Source organism: Ammodytes marinus (genome assembly GCF_949987685.1).
Source record: "Ammodytes marinus genome assembly, chromosome: 12".
Taxonomy (NCBI): domain Eukaryota; kingdom Metazoa; phylum Chordata; class Actinopteri; order Uranoscopiformes; family Ammodytidae; genus Ammodytes; species Ammodytes marinus.
This window is the reverse complement of record NC_137216.1, coordinates 18,288,606-18,316,529: the sequence shown is the minus strand read 5'-3', so window position 1 is coordinate 18,316,529 and position 27,924 is coordinate 18,288,606. Positions and strand designations below refer to the sequence as shown.

The following is a 27,924-nucleotide window of genomic DNA, read 5'->3' as shown; positions in this document are numbered from 1 at the left end:
CCAGACCCAACACTGTGGATGAGCTTAAGGCCGCTATCGAAGCATCCTGGGCCTCCATAACACCTCGGCAGTGCCACAGGCTGATTGCCTCCATGCCACGCCGCATTGAAGCAGTCATTTCTGCAAAAGGATTCCCGACCAAGTATTGAGTGCATAACTGAACATAATTATTTGAAGGTTGACTTTTTTGTATTAAAAACACTTTTCTTTTATTGGTTGGATGAAATATGCTAATTTTTTGAGATAGGGATTTTTGGTTTTTCTTTACTTTTTTGCCAAAATCATCAATATTAAAACAATAAAAGGCTTGAACTACTTCAGTTGTGTGTAATGAATCTAAAATATATGAAAGTCTAATGTTTATCAGTATATATTACAGAAAATATTGAACTTTATCACAATATGCTAATTATATGAGAAGGACCTGTATATCTATCTATCTCTCTCTCCAATGTATTCATTCACAGAATCCTCGGAATTGAACGACATTGCAGGGAATGTGGTAGCTGCAGTGCCTTTCATGGTCCAAGGCTGAGCTGTATCAATGTTGATAGGTGGCGATGACGTCAGCAAGCAGTGTGTGGGCGGCTGTGTGGGTGAAAATGACTCCCAAATGAGCCTGTGTGTAGAAAGAAAAAAAATCCTTCCTGTCAGGAAGCAAAAGCCAGACTGTTAAACTCCTCTGTGCTGGATTACCTTGAGCCGAGTGTGGCGCAGGTAGAGGAAGAGTAAACAAAAGGTTGCTCCTGTTGATTTACTAGCACAGTCCTGCCAACACAAATAAAGGCTATTATTGGAGGGATGAATTGGAAATTATGTAACAGAGAGAAGGGGATATCTGCTCTATGAACACTTGCATTTGCTAGAAAATAAAAAAATCCAAAACTGGGATGTTTAGTTAAATTTATTGCACAAACAGCATTGACAAAAATAAAATTGAATGTTACTACATTGTTAAAGAGAAGTGGAGAATAACAAAAAAAAAGCTACAGCCATGACATTCAAATAGCTTTCACGTGTTTGACACAGTTGTAAAATGTCAGATGACGGGTCCCTAATGAGCCCTTTTTATCAAGGAAATATTATAATGAATTAAAAAGGACGAGGTGGTCCATGAAGATGGAGAGCGCATATCAGGAGAAAAAAAGGCAAGATTCCTCAGCAAACAGCTCTCTTCAAGCTTTACGTTGCTTCAAAATCACTGGTTAACAGTGACAAATGGTACAAGCCTGGTTTCAAACTGTTCATTATGTTTAAAAAAAAAAAAAAAAAAAAACACGCAAAGGAAAATATTTCCGGAGCAATTTCAGGGCAACAGTGATTATATGGAGCAGAAATAATTCAGTACAGTGTTCTGAACACATTAGAAACGTGATGCAATTGTTTAACAAAAGTACAAGTATTAGTAAGTCACACATATCTACATTTTACAGCTCTCAGAAGGGTTTTGCATATGCTCATTAAAAAAATAGTTTAGCTGTGCACGAAGTTTCTAAATGTGTGAGAAGGTATTTCAAATATATGTCAATTAGGTTTACTGTATGTTTGCATGATCAGATGCGTTGAGTCTTTGGTACAGCGGGAGCACCGGGATCCAGAGGCCTTTCATTGCAAACACGGTCCAATAAAGCAGGCATGATCGAAAAAAACACAAATGGCTTTCTTTCCAACTTCACTTTCTCGGTAACAAACCAGGGTAAATGCTTTTGAGTACAAAAAAACTAAAACACACAAGGAACAAGGGGTGGGGAGGAGGAAGGGGTTCTTGTTAAAAGTTGGTGAGTCAGAGGGAGGCTTTAGTAGAACAAGTTGGTCAGGAGGGGCACACACAAACACAGTCCAGAAAATAGTCTCCTGTGGCAATAGGTCAGTACAACAAAAGGCATTGGGGCGAGACATAGACACAGAAACGTCCTCACGTCCACAAAGGGGACTCACTGTACACCAGCGAGGAGTGTCCCAGGAAAACAGGGTTGGCAGACAAAAGTTTTACAAAGGCACAGAGCTTTAGAAAGCGCATTCATCTAGAACTTACCACTAAAGAAGTGCCACACACACACACACACACACACACACACACACACACACACACACACACACACACACACACACACACACACACACACACACACACACACACACACACACACACACACACACACACACACACACACACACACACACACACACACACACACACACACACACACACACACACACACACACACACACACACACACACACACACACACACACGGTAGAAACAAATGAGTGAATAAACAATGTTGGCAAGGAAATGGGTTAACATAAGCAAATGTGACAAAAATGAAGGTGTTCCTGCATCACAGCCGTAGCTCCTACAACATGCTAAGGCCGGGACTCAACAGCAAAGAATAAGCTTCACTGTGAATGACAATGATTGTTACAGCATATTAAGTGCAATATAATGTAAATGTCAATAAATGGCACCGAATGAATCTTTTTGATGAAAAAAGAGCAAGATCTCTGTTCATTTTAAATTTCACTTTTAGTAACTATTAATCCAAAATGCACACAATGCTTTTAGAAAAAGGGGTGAGATAAAGAGGGACAGGAGCGAGGAATTAGAGAAGGTTCCTGTTGCCGAAGATGTTATCTGGGTCTACGTAGTCCTTGACAGACTTGAGCATCCCCAGGCCCACGGTGGAGACGGTGTCTCTCATCCACTTCTTCCGAAGTTTTCCCACTGAATGACAAAAGGAGAGAGAAAAAATAAAATAAACTCAAGGAAGAGGAAGAGGACTGTGTGGGGGAGGGGGGGGGGAGAAACAGAGGAATCGGCACGGCTGATTGCTCAGCAGGCTGCCGGGAGCCAATCAATCTTGTGAGAGTGAGTGAATAAACAGAGGGTGATAAATGCTTTTATTCAGAGAGGAGAAATGTTTTGCATGGCATGATTTATGGAGCTCAGCAGACTATCAAACTCATTAGGCTGTGCTTGTTCCCTAGAGGAGGGGCCCGGCTGGCGGCTGTAGTGGGCCCGTACCCCAGCTCCTTCACTCTTTGAGCCACCACTCCCCTCCGCCTCCCTCCCTCCAGAGTCACTGGAGCGCTTTTTCTGTGTGCGTTTCTGTCTCATTGTGCACACGATCACGCTCCTCCAGCTGACCTGCGTGGCTGTTGTGTTGCTTGACTTGTGTTGCTTGACTTGTCCTGGACGCCGCTCGCTGCCCTGTGACAGTGGCCTGGTCACCAACAGGGTGCCAAAGCCGACCATGGAGCACCACACAATGCTTCTCTTCACCCTCTCTCCCTCCCGCCTCCAAAGCCCCAACCTGAGGAGCCAGAGTGGCTGTGGCACCAGGCCTAGTGACGGTGCCTATTGCTTCACCAGCTGTCCAGTGCGACACACTCCATGCCGTCTGCACCCGACAGGTTCTTAGCAGAGCGTCTGGAGCCAGCCAGAGGTCTGGTCTGGTGAATATAGAAGACTGGGAAAACCTCAACGGAGAGAGCCAAACTCTTGTTAGAGAACTTGATAATAAAACTAGAAACTTTGATTCTAGACAAACCAACAAAATGCAGAATAGTATTAACCAAGTGTAAACCAAGCCAAAATCATATGTACAGTGAGGATCAACTTTGAGCATCTATATCATCCATAGATGGTTAGGGTTTAAATGGCAACTTTTTTAAGATTTTGGCATTTTTGCTTATTTCATCGTTGAACAGATCTATTGCCTTTAGATCGTTCCAATTGTCCACTCCCCAAAAATGGCGAATGGGCAATGGAAATGATAACCAAGATAGAAATCCTGACCAACCTAACCAGGCAACATCCAGGGCCCCAATGCCCAAGACTCGCATTGTGTCAATTGTTTTTTGTGTGCAATTTGTTGAGGTATCGGAAGCAAAAAAAGTTACTTTTCAAGTATACTATTACTATGTAAAGTTTTATTGTGGTAGGACTAAAGGAAAAAATTAAGCCTATTTGGGTTTATTTTGGGCGTGTACGATTAGTGTATAGCTCATTTGCATATTAAAATTCATTTTCAAAGAAACTTGTAATACAGAAAAAGTTAATTTTCATGGATACTTTCATTGTGTAAAGTAAAAAATTTGATAGGAGTAAAGGAAAAAATAACCCCATTGAGTTGTATTGTTGTCTCGCCTTATTGGCACACATTTCGGATTGATGAGAATTAAACATATTTCCTCAACAAGGATTTCTTAGGACTTTTAGTATGTTGTTCTGGACACCTCATAGAAATTATCTGAGCTGAAAAAAACTTTTACAATTAATTCTATTTTTGGCCCCAAAATGCCTTACTTTGCCTGGCCTATTTATAAAGTGATGTTTAAAGGTGAAGTAAACAATTTATTTATGTTAATATAAGTGTAAAATTGCTCTTTATTCATACAGTGATCACTTACATAATGTGCACGTATCATAAAGCCGATCTCTCAGTCAGCTGCTCTGCATGCAATCGGCAAATAAACTTTTTGTCGGATCTCGAAATTAATATCCAATCACAAGAGAGAACGCTACAAACCGACACCCGTCTCACTCATGGTCTCTCTGCCAGTGCACGCCAGAGGACAGATGGGTGAATGTTTATGCGCCTACAATGGCGGAGCAGGTAAAATTCTTTCCCAATGTCCGTTTTGATGGTTTTTATCATGTTTGATCACAATTAATTATCTGAGATGGTGCTAGATAACTCGCTGTTTGAAGACCGCAGTGCATTAATGTGGTGACGTAGGGACGAGCGAGGGGACCGCTAACTGCAGTAACTGACAGGAAGTTAGCTAAAAGAACCATTCCACTTACAGCACCTTTAATAAAATTACCACAATGTGGGTCGAACTGCAAATCTTTCCTCTGGCCTAGACTAAAAGGTTAATACTGCCATTCTAAGTCTCATTCTGATTGAAAATCAACTAAAATATAATAAAATAATAGATTCATTGTCAATTTAAACCAAACGTTTAAAAAAAGTCTCCAGTTCCAATTTCTCAAATAAGATTTTTTTGAGAAAAAGATTGATCAAGTTCAGAACAAGGTAAATGTTAACTTTTGGAGGTTGTGCCAACTTCAAAGAAACACATGTTATCTATAGAATATTTCAAACTCAAAATGATACATTTGAGAACAGAGCAGCTTAGAACAGGTGCGGCTCGCAGAATAAACACTTGAAACCAGCATTGTAATCTCTTGAGATTAGATACGGAGGCTTTCATATAGGAAGGTGTATGATGGGAGTGTTCACACACCTCCCCTCCCCTCTCTACACACTTCTCCTTGCATCACCAAGAGGGGAGCTCTGCTGTTAATAGCGCGTGTTGAGGGAAGGGGCCCCCCTTTGAGAATTAGTGCACCATGTTATCAGAGTCCAGCCAGGAAACCCAGATGGGGATCAGCCATGAGGCTAGTGAGGCCCGTCTCCTGACAAACAGGGCAGACAGCGGGGTCAGCGGGGACTCTGGTCCACACACACCTCCAGATGGTGACAGAGGGACCAATCAGCTGCTACCCAGTAACTAAGAAAGCACCCTGCTCTCTACAACCTCCTCCTCTTAGCTCTGTCCTCCTTCTTCCACCTCCAGCCCTCCCTCCTCTCAGGAAAAGGAGAGAAAACAGAAGGTGCTGGGACTGCATCATTGCCTCCATCACTGTGATAATTTACACATCTATCTTGTCATATGCTCTCTTTTCTGCATGCTATTGCAATCAATCTCACCGGGCTTGGACTGTGCAGCTGAGACACGCAAAGAAGTGCAGGTAGTTATTTCAGAAATGACAGATAGATCTTTTTATAAAGTCCATATTTTGTCTTGTGTGGGAATAAAAGGCTGGGGAAATGCAGGGCGCAAAGGCAAAGTGGGAACTTAACTAAATCAGGTCATTTTTTATATCTCTGAGGGGCAGTGACTTGTGTGAAGGCCCGGTTGATAGAGTTAGGTAGATTGGAGATGTGGGAGCCACAAGGTCAGGTGCAGATGCTGGGGCACCCCAGGGTGGCCCCTCATACAGAGGAGACTGTAGAGGGCCAGGCTGAGACTCAACCCCTCGACACGCTACTCCCACCCCATACGGCCTTCTCTGACAAATGGGGGTCAGGACATGAACGACAGGGGAAGGGAGCAGCTCCTGTGATATGGCCACGTCAGAGTATTGGCTGAGAGGCCGCCGTGCAGGGCTGATAGATGGATGACTTTCCTGGTGATGGATGTTCAACAGCTCTTCACCGCTGCGACACTGGTGACCTAGTTGAAGAGGACATTTTTTCAGATAGTCCGGCTTTCTGAACAAGCGAATAATAAAACATCTACCTGAGCTTTTGCCTTTGCGTAAGAGATAAATCTGACTCCATTTATAGTGAAAAGTGTCTGTATTTTTGTTATGGACAGCAGTCAACACATGGTGTTGTTAGCTGACTATTTCGTCCTGCAGACAAACAGGTACAGCACTCTGCATGCCTAATTCCCTAAACTACGCCCACGCAGAACAACACTGACCTGCTGTAAATACAGGGCCACAAAAATGTATATTTCCTGCGGTGCCCTGCCCTCCCACCTCACCATCCTTGACTACATCTGTTTTGTTTGCTACACAAAACCCAGTGAAACTAGCTCCATTTGTCAAACGCTGATTGTGGGCAGACAAACCGGCCTGTCTGCGCCCAGATAGCGAGCCCCCCTGTTATTAATCACAATTACAGAGTGGGCCTCGCACGCGGGGGCTGCATCAATATCCCCTGCCTATTCTCCCCCCGTCACCTCCCAGTGCTGCTCGGGGTGGCTGGGCCACCGTTTGGAGGTCAGAATACAGCCGGCGATAACGGCGGCATCATTTACCCTGGCCCACCGCCTCCTTTTTATTAGCAATCTTTTAATTTTGAACCCGTCCCCGCCTTCAGGAAAAATTGTGATTTAATATCGCAGCTGATTCACTGCATACTGTTTTTGACAGGTGTGATGAATAGCCTTAAGTGATGTATGAAAACAGCGAGGCGGATGGCAATATAGATAAGGCAGCCATTTCGGTTAGCCCTGATGGGGCCCAGAGAGTTGTAACGCCGCCCTCCCCTGCTCACGTTCCATTTGGTCACTGCTGAAATGAACAAATAGCCGAGTCAGAGCAATTCATCTGGGAAACGAGAACATATTTTAGATGCGTGAAGGAAGCGATGACAGATCTCCGACCACATGCACATTTTCGGCACAACTGGTAACGCCTGCTCACCAGCATTGGAGAGCATGCTGGGAAAGCTTGCCATGCTGCCTTTACCACTCTCACATTCAACCTTTTTTTTTATAAATTCAAGTCTTCGCGATGGTGCAAATATGTTGACTTCACCATCACCTTTACCCGGGGAATTAATTTGATTTTTTTCAGGTTTTTGTACCTCCATGGTGATGTGACAGGCTTCCTCCATTGGCAAGGATCTCTTCCCGGGCTGCATGCTGGAGGGGGGCAGGGGAGAGAAGACAAAAAAAGTTCAGTCTTTTATTATATCATACTATATTATGAAATGAATTCTCTGGGCTGCTGGAGATTCAACCTATAATCACATCGGATGAAATTGTGATCTATGAAATGACCTGACCACACCATGATGTTGAGAAAAATGACAATGGCCATACCTCCACTTGTTCAAACGTATGTACTGGGTCACTGAGTCCTCTGTAGTTGAAGGCGAAGTAAAAGTAGACACAGGCGCCCGAGTCGTACGTCTGAGTCACCCTGTAAGAAAACACGTAGAAAAATCTTTGAAGTGATTCCCCTTCAGCTCTGACAATCTAATTTACATGAATCCAAAGAGCAGTGTTGTGTCACGGTGCTCTATATTCACACAATAAATGCATTTTTTTTTCACCTACATAATTGGAAGTGGGAGGTTTGGCTTTTTCACCAGCCTGACCTTAATTCCACTCGTGTTTTTTGCAGAAAGCGGAGGCAGCATTAAAGCACTGTCTCCTTTAATAACATATCATTATTTGGCATTAAATGGCCATCAACTGCATTTACTGACTCATCTGAGCCACATTTGTACTGCAAGTAACAGGATGACTCAACTGACACACAACATTCATCAGTTGCTTATTCACACAGAAGCAAAACATCCTTGCCGTTTGTTTGCCTGCTCCTAGATAAAATGCAGCTTTAATTCAGGCTGTGTCCCATTGAGATCATGTTTAAAAACCATTTTGTTAAGAATACAAAGCATGTTCTTTCTCTGGCCTGGTTCCCTGTGGAGGGGCAGGGTGCAGAGCCCTTGTTCATTTGACATGGCCCATCACCTGGCACGCTGACTGCTCTAGATGTTAAATGGACAAATCAATCATGTGACAGACTGCAGCCGGGAAATGAATGGCTGAAGCATAATCAGGCCGAGGTCTAATCGGTCCGGAATCGGCAAACAGAAGCCTGGTGCTCTTCAATTGGCTGGCCGTCTGTGTGTCAGACTTTGTGCCTCCTGCTACCTCACTAGTTATTGATGTTAGGATGGGATTTACAACCTCGATACATCTTCCAGCATCCAGTGTCCAGCATCTTGTGTGTGTGTTTTTACATTATTCCTGATAAAATAACCATTTGACAGTTTTACTCAGCTGCTTATAAATAATTTATCAACAAATCCTATCAAAAGACCATATCAAAAGGATTATTACAAAACTTGAGATATCTTATCCCTCTGTGTCACAGAGCTCCATTATCGTCCACAAGCCCTTATAAAGGAACTCACTGTTGCACTGGCTGACATGTTCCTTCATTACGATGGTCACTGTAAAACCATGTGTATTTATCTGCTACTGAAAATAGTCCCCCAGTAATGCAAAATTGTATCATGTTTGAGTTACATAAGCTAAAAACTGCAGTAGTTACTTACCTACTTACTTCTTTTAAAAATGAAAGGACATTTCTGACCCCTTTTCAAGTATCATATTGGGGCTGAGAGCCACAGACAGTGTAGGGAATTGTTGATTTTGGCATTTTCATGGGATTTGTTGACACATTTTGAATAATGCCAGCTTTAGCCTTTTACCATGTATTAACATAAACTATTTTTTCAGGTATTGTATTGCACTTTTCCTTTAACATTTTACATGATCTCCAGCACCAATCAGGAGATTAGTCTAATTTTTGCAATAAAACAGTCATTTTTTTAAACATTACCTGCATGATGATAACGGCGCAAATTGCACTCCTTTGTCTTTACACTCATAAACGATGCGTGCCTTCACATTCCGGCAAATGTCCAACACCCTGGAGAGAATAAAAAAACGCATTTAAAAAAAACAAACATTGACAAGATAAAACAGCACTGCAAAATGACTTTTGAGTTTCACAGCAGTCTAAACATTTAGATTTGTGTATTAAAAACATAATGCTCAAATGTACAGGGAACTTACAATAAACTGAATTAATTAGCAATGTATAATTCTAATTAATCATAACGATGTCCAGAAAAGAGGGGGAGTAGGGACTGACTAACATGACGATAACTGTCTGTGCAGGAGGTTCCCACTGGTGTGGAAATGGCCGCCAGTCCTGAGCATGTGCAGCCGTGTGTGGAGTCAGTGTGGAGGAGGATGGGTAATGAGCCAGGCACATATGCTCGCCTCAGTGCCTGATCTCTTGGTCTCTACCGTCAGGCATGTAACACAACATGGAGCTCTATGTGTGTGTGTGTGTCTGTGTGTGTGTGTGTGAGAGAGAGAAAAATGACGAAACCATGTAGAAAATAGAGAACATACCACATGTGGATGCAATATGAATATGTGGCTCACATTGCATTTCCACACATAGAATACACACAAGATAACTGTCTCCTAGTGTGTGTGTGTGTGTGTGTGTGTGTGTGTGTGTATGTGTGTGTGTGTGTGTGCCTCAGCCAACGCAGAGCTGGTTAATGGGGGGGAGAAGGCAGGCATGAAGGTGAAATACAAAGAATGAGGCAGAGAGAAATAAAAGGAGCAGGAGGAAGACATGGGGCTCTCTTAGGACTGACTGTGTGGGAGGAGAGTAAACACAAATGTTTACAGCTATTTAAATTAAACAGAGAAAAAGCCTACAGCTCGTGCAGTTTATTTACCTGTCCCAAGGCACAGATGTTTCAAAGGACTCCGCGATCACATAGTAGTCCATCCCCAAGTCCTGATCAGAATACAATATTGGCATTAGTTGGCTAATAGGTAACGGCAATTTACATTCAGTATTGATGATATTGATGTGCAAATAATAAAGCTAAATATCAGGGGAAATCAGGTTACACATAAGGACAGTGAGTTTACATGTACTGCAACACACTTTATTTTGACTCATTTGGATCGTCAATGCAATAAAAAAGGTTCTGTATTGACTCCCTTGCTTAATGAACTTCTGTATTTACTGTCAAAGGCACAACAATTACAGTGTGTAATGTTAAAAAAGTTTGTTTTCTTCTATGGAATCTCAGTTTATTATAGCTCAAAATCAGTGTGGCTGCTTTGATAGATACATTTTATTAAAAGAGGACAAGTCTGTCTAACTTTCAAGCCATGATTTGTGCAGAACATGCTACAGTTGCAGAAGTAAGAAGAGGTTTAAGAGATAGTTTTGAAAAGCTAAATGTGACATTTAGTCAAACCTTATTACAACAAAAAGTTAAGAGTAACCAGTCCAAGTGCATGTTAACTCCCTGATGTTGTATATGTGTCTGTGAAGGTTAAAAAAGGCCTCTGACTGGAATTGATCAAAGACAACTCATGCATTGTCATTTTGACTGCAACCACTGTGCTTTCCTCACGAGGACACCTCAGTGTTAAGACACCCTGGCAACAACTGACCAGATCAAATCAAGAGACCTCCATAGGTCACATTCTGCAGCCCTTTCTGTGCTGATCCACTATCCTATCTGCTGTCAAGACTGTGTCCCGCCCCACCTGCCCATCAAGCTCAGGCAGAGAGAAAGCCAGAGGAGTGACCCACCCGGAGGTAAGCGATGACAAAGGTCAACATGTAGCCCCTCTGCCCATTGTCCTCTCCAGCTGCCAGGCCCCTAGAAGCAGATAACAGGGTTAATATTTAACAGCTCTTTTCTTTGAGCTTTTGTCGCTCAGACCGCTCCTCTCACAACAGCCTGCCTGGGAGCCTGTCAATCCAAACAATGTAGGGATCAATGAAGCTATGCTCGGTGCATCGCCACAGGTCAGCCACACATCCATCACCTGCAGTGGGTAATCAAATTTTCATCCACCACCCAAACTAATCAGGCCAAGCTCATTACAAAATCACTATATTGATTTTTATTTTTTTTTACCCTTCTTCCTGTTTCACAACACCATGAGAGAAAATATTCCTCACAGAACAGCAGCAATCCATCATCGGCACTTGATCTGATGGGTGATCACAATGTATTTGACATAATTTAATAAAGCTGAGGATGCTGCATGTAACTGACAAGGTTTTTTTTATGATTTAATTCCTGGCTATTACCAAGGCAGTGCTCCAGCTACCTGAAAATCTGGGCATTGGGCCAGAGGGTAACACTAACAGTAATATATAATCAATAAGCACTCCCCAGGAAGAAATCACTGACATTGGCTAGTGAGAGGCACTGAGGATCCCCTTATTGTCCCCTGTTTAAAGTTATGTTATAATGTTATAAACAGTGAACATAAACAGATTTGGGTTTGAACCAGCAGTGATCAAGCAAACACTAGAATTTAAAAGTTAGAGAGACGAACAGATGAAAAATGGTAACTTATGTAGTGCCTTAAAGGAGATTTAAAAAAAACAGCACAATGGTTGAGTTACAAGTGGAACCAATAATAATTTCACATATTTGTCGAATGGACTTTAAAAAAACATTTGCATAAGTATCTCTTAATATATAGAGAAAAAGAGACTAGACGTCATCAGCATGTGCAGAAATGTACTACTAGACAATAAACATTGGATGCTATTTGTTAAACATTAAAAATATATATCTTTTTTTCTAACAGTGAACACAGTCATGACATAAACGATAATACAAATTCATTCTGGATCACAGTAACCCCATTTAGACATTACAGAAGGTTAATTTATGTATTGATGAGCTCATCTATGAAACTATTGTTAGGGGGTTTAAAAGAGGTACAGGATAGAGAGAGCTTCCCTGTTCGGCTGACAGGTAAAACTGATCTCCACCTAAGTCCTCATCGATCCGTGTTGTGATCAATCAGAGCAGTGAGGCACTCCCCGGCTGTGTCCTCTGGCCCTGTGCTGTCCTGAGGGGAGCTGTGCCCTACTATCAGCGCCACACCACATCTACTTTAACATAAAAGCTGCTCTGACAGGAGGACGTCCACAGGTGATCCATCAATCCTCACCCAGAGAAGGCCAAGTCTGAAGGGTGTAACTGTGCTTCTCCATCCTTTTCGCTGCTACTACATAATGGCTGGTTAAATAAAGTGACATATAGGCCTAAGGCAGCTCCCCATCCCACGCTCAAGAGTCAAACCAAATGGTGTTTTGTCATTTCTTTGATATGGCATGCATGAATCTAAGATAGGAAGAAGGAGAAAGGAATAAAATAAAACACTGACCCAAATTTTGCAGCGATGTCGTAGACCTGCTTCTCATGCTGCAGGACCTTCTCACGGCCTCCTTCAAACAGCAGGGTGGCCACACACAAACGGTTGGGGTCGAACCCTTTGAACTGGTGATTAAAAAAGTGGATTTGTTATTCTTTAAAGGTTCAGGGAAAGCAACTAGTGAAGTTCACTTCGAATTATTATTTTTACCTTGGTGATGTAAAATGTCTTCAACCCATCCAAAAAGGAAGTGAAGAGCGAAGATACTTGAGGCTTCAGGGCGTGACCTGTGAAAAACATCAGAGAAGAGTCAACTCGGTCCATTCACAAAGAAGTGGGCCTGAAATAAAACTGATTATTTATTTCACACATTAGTCATACCCTGCTTGTGCTTACATCCTCCAGTGTTCTGAGAGGGCAAGCAAGTCAGATTTATTTGGGGGGTTTCAAACAAAAGGAGGAAAAATAAATGGTAACATTTGAATAACTTTACAACCGGCCAGTGGCTGCCAGCGACAGCAACTATAAATCAGAGGGTTTCCGAAGGGAAGTGGGGTTGACACAGCGATATCCGTCTTCCTCACCCACACTTTTTGATTTATTCCTGATCGGACGCACAAAAGCGCCCGTGGACAAGCGAAAATGAGGGGCTGGGGCCAATGGGATGGTTATCAATCACAGCCGGGAAGTCACGGGTGATGTCGCGGAGACTTAACAGTTCATTTATTTCCCCCCCCCCGATGCTCAAGTCTCTTCATCACTTAGTGTCCTAATTGTTTCCATTCCAAAATTTGATTGCCAGTCTCGAGGTCTCTTACAGCCATCATACTCGTTAATTAAATACACAATATCCAGAGAGACAAATTACACCTACACTGTGCATCATTTTACTTTAAACTCTCCTCTCTGAGTTTTTTTTGCATATCAACACATGCTGCTACTGACTACAACATTTTCATTTTTCATCTTGTACATCAAGACAGGCAGTGCTAAATTGAACTAGTAGTCCACATCTGAAAAAGACTTGTGAATACATCAACTCTCCTAACTCAACAGCCAGCGTGATTAAAAGTGAGGACAAGCTGCTAATAGGCCCAAGACGGTATCATAGAGCCATGAGTTTTAGTTATTATTAAAACCTGGTCGCTTCATCTTCTCTACTTAATGCTAAGAAGTGCCTACTCTGTGAAAAGTACAAATATAGGGGAGATAATGAGATCCCTGGAGACGGGGGAACTTTACAGAGATCTCAGGCAATGCCAGATGCATTCCACTAGACCTTAAGAAACAACATCATACAATTTCAATGCAACAACTACTTAATTTTGGCTGGAGTCATTTTTCATCTTGCTTCAATTCTTTGTATGTGTGTGTGCAGCTATTCTGCTGCAGAAATGATAATCCATTAAACTACTCTGTGCGGCAGAAGGTAAAATCATTGCATGCTATCCCACCGATATTCATTGTTATTCTCTCAGAGGTATACAGTACATTGATGAGATCTCAACCCACATATTTACAAAACAAACAGTGAGAAACAAAGTTCAACACGAAACGAAATGAATGACCGAACCACTAATGAATGAATCGAATATCATCGCATGCTACTAGTTAAAAATGTCACTTTGGGCCCCAACATGGTCTGAAAACCAGGTCAAATAAATTCCTACATTTTACAGTGAAGAGTTACCACAAAGCACTCCGAGGACCTATATTAAGTTATGTTCACAGGAAAGAGACAATGAAAGAAGTAATGATGTGTAATTATTACAAAAAAGCACAAGTAGTGTCTTGAGTCTACACTGCCCTGTACTGTGAAGGATCACAACAAAACTTACCAAATTTAAATTGTGTATTATCCATGAGTCGTATAGATGCCGGGGCACACCTCTGAAAAATAGAAATTGGTGTATATTAGTTTGTTGGAGTCACACTAACAATATAGCGGTTTCAGAATAAAGCTTTTAAAAAGGACATGAGGCCAAATTCAGCCAACATAACTAGTGTCAACATTCAGTGCAACTGTTGGAGCTTTGGCTGTTTAGCTTTAGGTCTCTTGTTTGATGTCTGAACGTAAAGTGAAAAAAAAAGTAGGCAATAGTTGGCTACAGATGCAAGGATGCTATAAAAGTAGAAGACAGAACAGTTGCCTTTGCACTTTTAGGACGCTGTGAATACAAACTCAACACTTTCTGTGTCTGAGCAGCAAAGAGTCTCCACATAAAGGTCTGAGTAAACGTTTTACTCTGCCACAGCTGCAGAAAGTCTTGGGTTTTTGGGCTGGTTACAGAAAGGACAAATTGGTCCGTTTTGTTGGCAGGTTAGTTTTAAAACGGTGAAGAGGTGAAATTAAAACCTGAAAGTACTTATTGCAGTGTAGGCAAACATTAAACTCATTCAAAAGTTATTTGTGCCCAATCCTTATGTAAAGACAGGGAGGGAGGAAGCTGTGACATGTTTAAAGAGGGGTTAGCATGGTACCTGTCTTGCAACCTCTCGAAGGCAGGCAACTCCCATCTCAAAATTAGGGAAAACCACAGAGCCGTATTTCTGATACTCGGGCAAGGGACGGATCTTCATTGTTACCTCAGTAACCACACCCAGAGTTCCTGTGGAAAATCACAGTGAGGGATTTTGAGTGGAAAGAAAATAAGTAATTCCTTTCCCACAATTTATATGACCAAACCCCCCCTTTTAGAGTGGAACTTAAGACCGTTTTACAAGGCCCTGGTACATGTCCCAAGGGTCCTTATGGTGACCTTTGTCTCACATTTCAACTAGTTTAGCTGGTTTTCTACCTCACACTGTCTGGAGAACTTAGATTTATCAACTTGAGAGTGTTAGGCGATAAAGCAGGGCTCTATCAAAGGCGGTGAGGCCGACGGAAGCAACATATATATATATTAAGACCCAGGGCTGACCTCATGACCTTGAAAAGTGTCAACCATTAACTGTGGCCACTGTAGGAGTCCCATTACACCTTTCAAAACCAGCATTTACAACAGCATATATGTCTGAGAATAACCCTAAAAAGAACTTTGTCCAAATATCACACTAAACTTGGAATTCCTGTTTGCAAACGTCATATTATTTGGAAAATCTCCTTCAAGCACACACAGTTTATTTAGTAGTTGATAAGGTATTCAGTAATGTACCGGAAAAAACGTGTCATGTTTCACACAGGTTTACAGACATTGCTATATCCACCATTGTGTCTGTAATCGCATTACTTGTGGATGTTTCAGTATGTTTTTTTTCCCTGTGATTAAATTAATCCAAACCATTAGACTAGGTGACTGAGGCTTATGTGTTGCAAATAAAAACCCTACCTTTTGGTGTGTAATTCACTTGTTTTACTTCTACTCTTGTGGACTATATATATATTGTTTGTTTTATTGCTTAACATTATTGTAAATAAAATTATTTGAGTTTAGGACTGTTGCTCGTACAAAACATTGGTTCTCGTAATTTGTTATTAATCAACAATTAATCAAATAAATAATGAACAATGGAAAAAACTGTTAGCTGCAGTCCTGATTTTATGTTTGTGAATTTCAGAATCGTAAACTAAACCTATTATTCCCCCATTTTCTTTGTTACTGCATATGATCGTCATTTTAGAGATGAATCTCAACTGAACATACCCCGCTCCATTAGGAGGCTCCCTCAGCCAATTATGGCTGTTAATGAGCCCTCTTAAATGACACTACATGCCACACGCTGCTCCCTAGTGGCACTGCAGAAAACATGTGACTCCATTAGGCTAGAAGCAAGAAAGACCCCTCCCTTCTGACGGTACACAGGAGGAGCAGGGAGTGAACGAGGAGGAGTCACAGAGAGAGAGAGAGCGAGAGAGAGAGAGAGCGAGAGAGAGAGAGAGAGAGAGAGAGAGAAATAAAGCTATGGAGGAGCTAGAGTGAAAGGGGCTAAAGGAGGGTGAGCAATTGAGGAATAAAGGGAGGTAATAAGAACAGCAAGGTCAGAAAAACGCTCTTGGGGGATGAATGCAATGAAATGCTGGAGAGCAGCATAAGCCACTTTCACTGTGACCGTCTCTATTAAACCATCTTTATCTTACAGGGTTGGTGTTTGTGGAGAGGGAGTATTTGCGACAAAGAGTCCTTCTGCTTTTCAGCATGAAAAGATTTCTGGCAAACAAAAAGGCTGTGTGGACTAGGAATGGAAGGATACAAGAAGTTGTAGAATATGTTAATTATCAGGATAATCCTGAATATCCCCAAAAGTGACTTGTCTAGCTCACTTACATACAGTCCTTCATTGATTACCTGTTTTATTTTCGAATTGCCGCCTCAAGGGGGAGCTGCCATCTTTCCAGTAATTTCTAAATGCTTAATCTGTCACCATGGCTGATGCCTTATGAATCACCATTATGTATTAAATCAGACTTGTCATTGTTTTTAACTAAAAACTGTGAAGGAATAAAAATATTTTTTTCATGACAAAATGTAGGGTTAAGTGATTTCAGTATGATTTAGGGCCAATTCAAGAGTTTACGAATTTTCAGTTGATTATAGGGATAATACCGTTATTATGTGAACAACGTTTACTGCTGTGAAGCAACTACTTTAGAGACAGATAATTGACACTGAACATTAAATGAGCACTGGTCGGCTTCATTCACCTACATTACATCCTCAACGGTTGAGAGAAGTCTAAAGCGTAAGGGATAATCGTTGATTAACCCGATCCTCCTTTACACAAGTTGAAGCGAGGCAGAAGAAACTACTTTGCATTCAGGCCATTTCAAGGTCAGACAGATAGAGAGACCAAGTTGTTGTGCAGTGAATGAGAAGCTTGAGGTTGCACAGACATTTCTGATAAAATGGATGTGTTCCACTTAGCATGCAGAGCAAAGTTGAAGGCTTTTAGTGCGGTGCTCTGTTGTTGTTTTGGCCTGCAATCAGGCTGCAGTTTCTGGGATGAGGCGGGAGATCATTTAATGAGACTATGCAGTAGTGTGACCTCTCGGTTCCAGCGCTAAGCCTCCCAGAAGCGCATGTACTTCCAGAGACGTGTGCGGTGGTCCCATCTCTTTGTAGTTTCACACTACATACTCTCGTGTTTTTATGAAAAAACATTTATTATTAGCATTTATTTATATATACTACAGTTACACCAACAGTGAAAAACGGTGCCTTATATTTACGACACTATCATGATGTTCCAGTTATTTAACAGGCTTTTACACCTGTATGTGAGGGAGTCCCCTTTGATTTTAAGTGGAGTACTTACATAGGCTCTCCCTCTCACATACAGTATATACTTGTACTGGATGATAATGTAGGATGAAGCCCAAATGGACTGATGGGACTTTATTAATAAGTGAACAGATCTGAAGTCCTGAGAGGGCTATACATTTCATCACAGGGATTTCAGACAAGAGCCCTTATGTACAGTATGTTCTGTGTTGACTGCTCTGCAAATTTGAACAAGAAAGGTTAAAGGGAACTGCATGACCTCAATGAACTTGCAAGTGATTATAAATTAGGGAAATTATCTTCAAAGCATAATACAATTCTAAAAGGAATTGGCTTACTGAACTTTAAATCTGCTAAAACGCCTGATTGTGACCCGTTTATACATATTTAGATTGACTTATCACATAAAAGCTTATACTGTATAAGTCATATTGAACCTGCAGTCACAATGCAACTTTTAGAACTCAAAAAAGCAGTTGGGCATGAGTGAAGCACATCAATTAGTCAGACTGACTGACAATTATATTAACTAGCAATAATGCTTTCATAACCTTGAAGCATTCTTTTGTTGTGGTCTACATCCTACATGAGTCACTTTTGACTATATTTTTGAACACATTAGATTTTGATCTTTCACTCTGGGGTTAGTCTTGGTATTGAAATCCCTTCTAAAAGGTACAAATGGAGATTTCTGGAGTAATCCAATCTCAGTCAGAGAGCAGATTACTTTGTAGGGCGAATATAAAGTCTGCATCCACAGCTGTTTAACATAGTGATGCCAAGAGTCTCTGAACCTCCTCATTATGTAGGGGGAACCTGGCATGTGGCAGTATTCTCTGTGGGCATTCACAAGGACAGGGCACCGCAGATGGGGTTGGGAGGACACTTGCTGGTTAATGTGTAAGAAGCCCAGAGCATGAGAACGCTCCTGATGTTACCGTTTTATCACAAAGAAATGCACACAAACACAAAGTTACACAAAACACATGCCCGCATGCTACGGTGTGCTGAAATCACATGAGAAAGGTAGCAAACCTTCTGAGCCCAAGATGAAGTGGTGAACGTCCGGCCCCGTGGACAAGCGTGGCCCTTGACAGCTCTTTTCAATCACCCCTTTTGGCGTCACCATTTTTATGTGGATGACCTATTCAGTCAGAAAACAGCAACACAACAAACAATTCTTAGAAAACAATGCAAACATTTGTTTTACAGATTGACAAATGTTGGCAATATGTTATAATTTGGTATCGCTACTTGCCACATGTAAATGCATGTCATACAGTCATATGAAAAAGTTTGGGAACCCCTCTCAGCCGGCATTATAATTGACTCTGCTTTCACAAAAAGAAAAGATAAAAGTGGTATGTCTTTAATTTACCAGGAACAGCTAAGTACTGGGATGTTTTCCAAACAAAGATTTTTTGAAAAGCAGTATTTGGTTGTATGAAATAAAATAAAATGTGAAAAACTGACTGTGCAAAAATATAGGAACCCTTGTGGTTTTGTTGATTTTAATGCCTGTAACAGCATGTAAAACTGATGACTTTAAACACAAAATTGGTTGGATTATGTTGTTAAGCATTGAACCTCATAGAAATGTCTGTTTAATCATGAGAAAAGGTATTTTAGGTGCCTAAATGCAAGTTGCACTTCTCTTTGACTCTCTGCTGAAGTGAGACAGAATGGGATCATCAAAGCAGCTCCCAAAAGATCTGAAAAAAAAGATTATTCATTGCCATGGTTTAGGGGAAGGCTACAAGAAGCTTTCCCAAAGGTTTCAATTGTCAATTTCGACTGTAGGGAACGTTGTCAGGAAATGGAAGGACACAGGCACAGTGGCAGTTAAACCCAGGCATGGCAGACCAAGAAAAAAACAGGAGCGGCATAGGTGGAGGATTGTGAGAATGGTTGCACACAACCCACAGATCACCTCCAAAGACCTGCAAGAACATCAGTCTGCAGATTGTGTATCTGTACATCGTTCAACAATTCAGCGCAATTTGCACCAAAACATCTGTATGGCCGGGTGATGAGGAGGAAGCCCTTTCTGCGGGGCCCTGGTTAAAGTCGATAGTCGGATGAATTCAACCCAGTTTCAACAAATTATTCAGGATAATGTTCAAGCATCAGTCACAAAGTTGAAGTTGCCCAGGGGTTGGATATTCCAACAAGACAATGACCCTTAACACAGTTCAAATTCCTGCAGAGGGAAAAGTACAATGTTCTGATATGGCCGTTGCAGTCCAATGACTTGAATATCATCGAAAATCTATGGGATGATTTGAAGCGGGCTTTCCATGCTCGGCAGCCATCACATTTAACTGAACTGGATCGCTTTAGTATGTAAGAATGTTCAAAATACCTCCATCCAGGATCCAGACACTCATCACAGGCTACCAAAGGCGTCTAGAGGCTGTTATTTTTGCAAAAGGAGGCTCAACCATGGGGCTCAACTAAGTACGGATGTCATTTTTCTGTTGGGGTGCCCAAATTTATGCACCAGTCAAATTTTGTTATGATGCCTATTACATATTTTCTATTATTCCAATAAACAAAATGACACTGCTGAATTGCTTCTGTTTCGCTAAGGTATGTCATATATGAAAAGGAATTTGCTTCTTTGAAATCCCAGCTAATGATGAACAAAAATCCCAAAAATTAGAAGGGGGTCCCAAACTTTTTCATATGACTGTAACTGGTACTATGACCACTGCATTTTGGAGGTGAGGGTATGTCCTTAACCCATTGATGACGGCTGCTGCGCGACGCCACATTGTATCTCCTGCCTGATGCTGCGTAATGCAGCATTGTTACGTTATCTAATTTTCATGGTGCGCGCAGCATATAATGCACCATCATTGGTTCAAATACACATGAGGTGGGTTTTGTTGATTTTTTAAGACCACGTGACCACCCAAAAGTTGTGTGGTTTGCCGAAAATCACGTCAATCAAAAAAATTAAATAAAAATAAATAAAAAATAATAATAAAAAAAATACGCCGGCTGTGTCTGCGATAGTGTATTACAGAACAGTTAGTGGCGTTCGGAGCGCAGAATATAGGTCTGCTATAGGCTACTGGCGAAAATCACACAACACATTGCATCTATTTATTAACAATATTTATGAATTTAGGCTATATTTTGCTGCTCCAACTCAAATTCAGCCAGCCAGGCGATAGTTAAGTTTCAGTTTTGTTTTCCTCTCTGTGGTATACAGCCGTTTGGACCAGCTGATCGGTTTCCGACAGCAGGAGTCAGTCTGCGTTCCAGTTGTACTGGGAAGTCGGATTTATGGTGCCAGTGATAATTGAACTAAATAATAAAATAAAGCTATCTCCTCCTTCCTATATCTGTCTATCTTTATATCTCCACTGCACACTCAGTCACTACTATCCATGCTAAAAGGAAGAAGGATTGTAACCTCATTTAGCACATTATTTTTAAATATTTTATATTATTTATTCTTTTTTTTCCCCTCCCCCATCTAATTTCGCCAATTTTTAGAAAAATGTGTTGGTTTGTAAGCGCTAAGGGAGCATGTTTAAATAAAACCTGTGAACCTTAACTTTTAGATGTATTTTATTTCATGTTTCTATGTGCTACACAGGATTAGATATTAAGGTTTTGGTAGACGTTGACAATTGGTACTATTTTTTCAGAAAACCCTCAGGCATTAAGTACATGCATCCTAGACTGTCAGTCATCAATGGGTTAAAGTGGCTACGAGTAACTTTGTCAGTTGGCGGCCCCCTTGGACAAAAGCGGTAGTATTTTTACGACGCCAGCTGTCGTAAAGCTGTTGTCAAATGATTAGGACGCAGTATAGTGCATGTCCGTGTGTTGAAAGTGTGAGGGCACGGACTCTTTTCGGCTCCGTGAGAGTGGTTAGTGACACTTCATCAACTAATGCCAGTCAGTGCCACACACACCTGATTGAATTTTCTTACTTTCTTTGATTGTTCAGCCCAGTTATCAGTCATTATGATGACAAATAACTGTCTAAAAGAAGGCTCCCGCTCCCCTTCCCTCACCTGGAGGGATAGGCAACTCAAATCGCGTTGCTGCGCTACACTCAAATCTGCGACCAATACGAATATGTGACCATAGAGCCTGCATGCGCAAGTCGAAAATCAGACTGGGTGTGCGACCAGACCAAATGCAGTAATAAAAACTATATAAAAACGGCTTTCTTTGCACTGATGGTCTGGTTTGCTGTTAAAGGTCATTTATGATTATCAGAGGAAAAATTAGGCTGTTTTAAAGATATTTAAAAGTTACTCGTAGCCGCTTTAAGAATGTTGCTAATAAGTTCATTTCTAATTACTGTGCAGTAAGTGCTGTGTCCTACAGGTCGTCCTGTGTTTGGAAGTTAAAAGGGGAGGAGTGTTACTCACCAGGTCCTCAATGTTGCCGTAGACGTTTTTCTTCATGCCTGATGCTCTGGTTGATACCCAACCACCCAGGGAGCTGAACTCCATGGAGTCAGGCTCATGCCCCGTACAGTAGCCGCTCTCATTAAGCTGTGAAAAAAAAGAATTTGTTGTTGCAATTAAAAGTGAGCCAAAAATGTTTGGAAAACAATGACGTTATAAACCCACAAGAGTGTTTTAATAACAAGCAAAAAGAATGAGCAAGCAAAGGGGGAAAACATAATTACACCTCTGCTGCGGAACTTTACTGCTGGTGTTTTGCTGCAATGCTAAAACTCAGTTTTTATAGCCTCATACATTTTTGCAACGAGATTTTAAAAAACAAAGTGGAAAGAGCACGGAAAGACTCAAAAGAGAGACCAGAGCATTATGTGAACTGTGTTAAAATTCCACTTTTTGACTGGATCACTTACGCTGCCCAGTGACATGCTTTTTTTAATGAATACTGGTCAAATTACAGTTGCAGAAACTTTACCTCCTCATGTTCATGTAAATCTGTGAGTTTTACAGGATATGTCTCAGTCATGCTTAGTAAAAGACTGGTGCACATTCAGTTTCCACAGCCCCACCCAATCCACAAAATACTATAAGTGACTTCTTAGTTGCCACATGGCCAAAACATTGTGACAATGTACTGTTCTGGCTGTTCTGGAGTGTAAAAAAAAAACTTATTCAGATGCACCATTTGGCTTGGAGGAAAATGAGTAGGTCATCGGGAACCCACACATCTGCCTCAAGGCGGCCCAACCCCAAATAGATTGCATCTCTAGGCAGAACATTTAACAGCAATAATAATAAGGACCTAAAGCACAACAACAACCCCTACCAAAAGCACAAGACGGGGGGTTAAGTCGGGCCTTGTTTTATCACAGCACTCCCCTGGAAAGCATTTTATAATGCAGACCCATCTGCTCCATCAAAATGGCCCGGTCTAAATGCAGAGGTGGGGTCTGTTTTAGATGCAGCTCACGGATTCCTCTTCATCGAATGCCCACTCCTTCTCCCTTTTTCTGAATTAGCTTGATGGTGCCATCTGCTCATGACCACCGCTTCACTCTCTAATCTAATCCATCCCCCTTCAGCACACGGCTTCTGTCTCAAAACGCCTTCCCAAACCCTGTTCGATCGACTGCGCAAAGAGCACCAAGGTGAATGAGCTTGGGCAACCTGCATGTGAATGTTCACACAGCTTGATTGTTGGCACACATTTTCTACAGTAACGAAAGGCTCTTTTAGTGGCTGAACATCCATGATGATGGATGAGCAGTACTTACCAATCTCTCTAAATCCTGACCGACGATGCCAGCCTCCACATGGGCAGTTAAATTCTTCTCGTCAATCCACAGAATGCGATTCTGCAAATAAAAAAAATAAAAGCATTCTGTATAAATGCTTTATGCCACTTTGTACAAAACAAATCCGGTCTAAAGCAGTTGTTTCATTTGGCTAACATGCAAACACACCATTCATTTAATGTAAATCACCATTTCTAAACCTACTGAAGTTTTGCACCAGCATGTCCTTCTAGCCGGACGGTCACATGTATGACGATAAATGTGTGCAGAGGGGTTTCGGGATGGAGACACTCTCCTCAAGGTTAAACTGAATTTAACATCTAACCCCAAATTTATACTAGGCCTCTTATTTGGGCCGCTGGGCACGTGGGCTGACCCTAACTACCTGTAGGAGGTCATTTCACACCTTCCATCAATTATTCTCCAGAGGTGATAAACTTTATGTTCCAAACCACACTGCTCCTTTCATGTGCTTCCATTGGATCCAGCACACCTCTTGACCCCTGACACAGAACACTGGTCACTGGCGTATGTGGCACCAAACCCTAACACACGGTAGTCTCGCAGTATCCAGACAGCTGATATATATCACCTCTATGTGAGACTGGATCAAAGGGCTTTACTGTACCGGGGTCTAAATTCACCATTTTATTATTGTATCCAATGAAACATCATCTTGTTCATGGTGAGATGCCTCGGATTCCATTGAAATTTGATGCCCAAAGGGGAAATATTTATTGTTCTAAAAACAAGAATTAAATTGTAGACTAAGTGTGTAAGTGTGACTATGGCTGCTTTTACTGCTCATTTTTTATTAGTGACGAGAGAAAATACTCAAATATCTAGGATATACAATCCAAATGTTTTTCATTTATATAAAAGATAGAAAAATCCATACACCAAATGTTTCAGTGTGGCATTTCTGAAGTTAATTACTAGGAGCCAATCATGTACAAATGCAGCTAACCGCAAAATCGGTCCTATTTTTCTTCTTGAATCAATCATGAAGAAACATTGACAGTAAAGACAAGGCTTCTCAGCAATGTTTGGTTAACTGCTGAAGACAATTGTTTATTTTAAAATACAAAAAACAAAGCCGTATATGATCCGGTTACTCCTCTCATTTCTTGTTTTAGTGTTACCAGGTACAAATTTTGAGTCTTGCCCTGCAGACTATTTTTATTATTCCAACCTCGGTTCACCAGATAATCATCGATGTCAAAGTGTGATAAAAGTAGCTTTGATGTTGATGGTTTTATGTAACAGTACATTATATCAATATATTTTTGGCATCACTATGATACACAGTTAAATACAGTCATACAGTGTCCAAAACCCTATAACACTGAAACACTTGCTTAGCTACAAAAGATGAAATATATAATTCCAGTTTTAAATCCACACTGTCCCTATCATCATCCATCACTGTCAGATAAATCCTGCATGCCAAACATACTAAATATACTACACATCTACCAACTTCAAGCGCATGAAGTACAATAAATGAAATTCAATATTTATTCCTTCGCACTATATGCATTGTCTAATTTACAGAAACCCTTTGTTGTCCTTGTTTCAGCAGGTATTTTTCTATTTATATTGGTACATTGAGAGCAACTAAAAACTGGAGTTTCCTGTATGTGTCTCAAACAAGTAGGAACACACTTCTTTTAAACAATAATAAATCAGATACTATCACGTATTGATTGTATCTGACAATGACTGTATTTATTCAGCTGTATCAGACTACATATGACAAGGGTCTCATCTTTTTTTTGCCACAAGCACAGAATCAGCTCTTTTGAAACTCACGGGACACATGTGTTTACATACCATCTGTGAGGTATCCAGAGAGACAATGGAGCGGGTCTCTTCCGGGGGGCATTCTAGGGCACTAGAGACACTAGTTCCTCCTGGGAGAGAAAGACAACGGTTAGAATAAGAGATACAGTAGAGCACGATTATTCAGGACATTTTTATGATTTGTTTTTAACACACACACACACACACACACACACACACACACACACACACACACACACACACACACACACACACACACACACACACACACACACACACACACACACACACACACACACACACACACACACACACACACACACACACACACACACACACACACACACACACACACACACACACACACACACACACACGTCCTGGGCTTGGTATAAAACCTCAATATCTCAGTAAAGTCTATATGTAGCATTGAAAAGTGAAAAATGTCTGGTAGTGAAATTTTGCATTGAAAACTTTGCCAGGTTCTGATTACATGTTCCTTTACTGATCATTTCTTGATTCAGCTCAGAACTCAGAAAATTCTGTATGGCTTTTTATGTTAAACGCTGTTCGGTATCAAATGAAAAAAGTGTTTATTTCTCAAAGGAACATCAAGTATCCCATTAACACTATGGGGAATCATTTCGAATGATTCCCAGCTCTTTATGCATCAGACTGGTCAGACAGAGAATGTGGACGAGGCACTGCATTATTTTTGAGTGTTTGCAGTGATAGTTCAACAAAATATAATAAAAGGAAGCACCGTTTGCATCGTGCAAACAGCCCATCCTCATACGCCTAAAATGGATTTAATTGCAGAAATATGTAATGGATTCTATTGACTTCATCATTCTCATTAACCTGTTGACAAACTGCTGTAAAACTATCCAAGATGCATTTTGGCGAGTTTGCCATGATGATATAGTTAACAGAAGTGAGTAACAGAAGACAGTACAAAACACAAAATGCTGTGTCCTCTGCACTGTCAGCAGTGCCTTATATGTAAATTTTTCTACATTACTAATTTCTACATAATTAGGCTACATGAGTACAAAATAAATGGGATGGGAATAAATAATATATTACAGTAGGCTAAATAAGTGGATTGGAGCCACTGATTTTAACTCACCTCCATATGGAATCAAACAAACATTATGTTTGCACGCCAGTTCCACAATTTTTAGTACATCATCGTGACAGTCTGCAAAGAGAGAGAATCATTTTAAATTGGGCATCATACATTGTTTTCATCTACCGTTCACATACTTTCCAAAGTGGACACACGGTGATGGAAATACAAAAAGACACATTACACTATTTGTAAACAGAAGACAATAAATAAATGTAAATGTTGTGAGCCATTAGAGCTGGGGGACCGGCAGAGTGGCAGGGTGTGTTTGGATAGGCCTGATAGTTGTGATTTGCCCAGGGCTTTCCTCAGGCCGAGTCTGACTACATGAAGCTACGCTCCCCAGGGTGGGATGTGCTGGATCAATACAAACATGCTTTAGCCAATCACAGAGTCCACATCCATTCACACTGAAGTGGTGAGCGAGTAGGAAGAGTAGCATTACCCACCTACATGGATGTGCTTGAGTGGCCTCAAGTGCTTTTTAGAAGCGGTGAGAAATGCCTGCATTCCAGAACATTTTGCTATCCAATTAAACACACAGCTTCTGCCAACAGATTACAGTTCAACAAAATAAACCTCCACTTAAAATACACAGCGTGACTGAGGGACCGCTGAGGAATGCAAATTACAGGTCAAAATATCTATTAGAAACATAGAAATTGAGAGTGTATTCGCGGGGGTTGTCAAAATTAAAATTTGGTGCTCATGTGGATGAAATTATGCCTACACTTGCTTGGAGATTTGCTGCCCATTTGGGAGGCTACAAATCAAGTTTCAACTATCAGTCAAAACTCATTTGCATGAAAAAATAGTGCCAACCATAACAACAGAAAACCAATCTCGGAATCATAATTCATGGGTGTTCTGTGCAGGGGCCAGACCGTGGAGTATTGGGTGTCAAGCGTCCTCCCCCTTACGCTTCTTGTTAAGCCTCCACTCATACATATTAATATCCCTGCCTCTGCAGAGATTAACCCTTTAAATCACCTACGCCAGCAGGGGGATCAGCGATGCTATGTGGGAGGAGAAAAACAGAGCGATAAAAACACAGAGATGACACCGCTTCTTAACTCACTTGGCCACACCACCAAATCTGGAACGCGACCAACCTTCCCTTCTCGCAGAGCAAAGATCTCGTTTAAGCAATGGCCTGGAAGACAGAAGCCCAAAGAGATTTATATAAGACCTTGACAAAGAAAAAGCACTTTTGCTCAATTAAAAAAAATCTCTTTAAAAACAGATTGCATGCTGATTATAGTTCACAAAGAAGGGGATTTTTTATGTGGTTATTTATTTATTTTTGCCTTACCGTGGCCACGAAACAACCGGTCCTCTGCATCGATAGAGAAGGGAATACCTGTGGATTTCAGTGCTTCCACGAAGGCCTCGTTAAGATTGGGAGGCTGTACCGCACTGCTAGTTACAATGGGCTTTAAAAAAAGAGAAGAAAAATATAGCCATTGTGGGTTTCCTAACTCTGAGAAAATGCTTTTCTTTGTCTT

The 27,924-nt window shown here is 41.2% G+C and overlaps 1 protein-coding gene across 2 annotated transcripts in view; it reads right to left on the bottom strand.

Moving 5' to 3' along the window:
* Positions 1–886: 886 nt before the first annotated feature.
* Positions 887–27,924, bottom strand: part of agps (alkylglycerone phosphate synthase) — a 31,802-nt gene continuing 4,764 nt past the window's right edge. The window contains exons 4-20 of one of the 2 annotated variants that reach the window (XM_080038044.1): positions 27,732–27,852; positions 27,498–27,572; positions 26,420–26,491; positions 25,321–25,400; positions 23,467–23,547; positions 22,157–22,282; positions 18,798–18,906; positions 15,025–15,152; positions 14,382–14,433; positions 12,754–12,830; positions 12,556–12,668; positions 10,955–11,024; positions 10,080–10,141; positions 9,161–9,250; positions 7,627–7,726; positions 7,389–7,446; positions 887–2,725 (exon numbers count right to left, since the gene is read on the bottom strand). In XM_080038044.1, coding sequence (XP_079894170.1) covers positions 2,604–2,725; positions 7,389–7,446; positions 7,627–7,726; positions 9,161–9,250; positions 10,080–10,141; positions 10,955–11,024; positions 12,556–12,668; positions 12,754–12,830; positions 14,382–14,433; positions 15,025–15,152; positions 18,798–18,906; positions 22,157–22,282; positions 23,467–23,547; positions 25,321–25,400; positions 26,420–26,491; positions 27,498–27,572; positions 27,732–27,852 — 1,536 coding nt within the window. In that variant the 3' untranslated portion in view covers positions 887–2,603. The remainder of the gene's footprint in view (positions 2,726–7,388; positions 7,447–7,626; positions 7,727–9,160; positions 9,251–10,079; positions 10,142–10,954; positions 11,025–12,555; positions 12,669–12,753; positions 12,831–14,381; positions 14,434–15,024; positions 15,153–18,797; positions 18,907–22,156; positions 22,283–23,466; positions 23,548–25,320; positions 25,401–26,419; positions 26,492–27,497; positions 27,573–27,731; positions 27,853–27,924) is intronic. The other variant, XM_080038045.1, reaches the window with a different exon arrangement.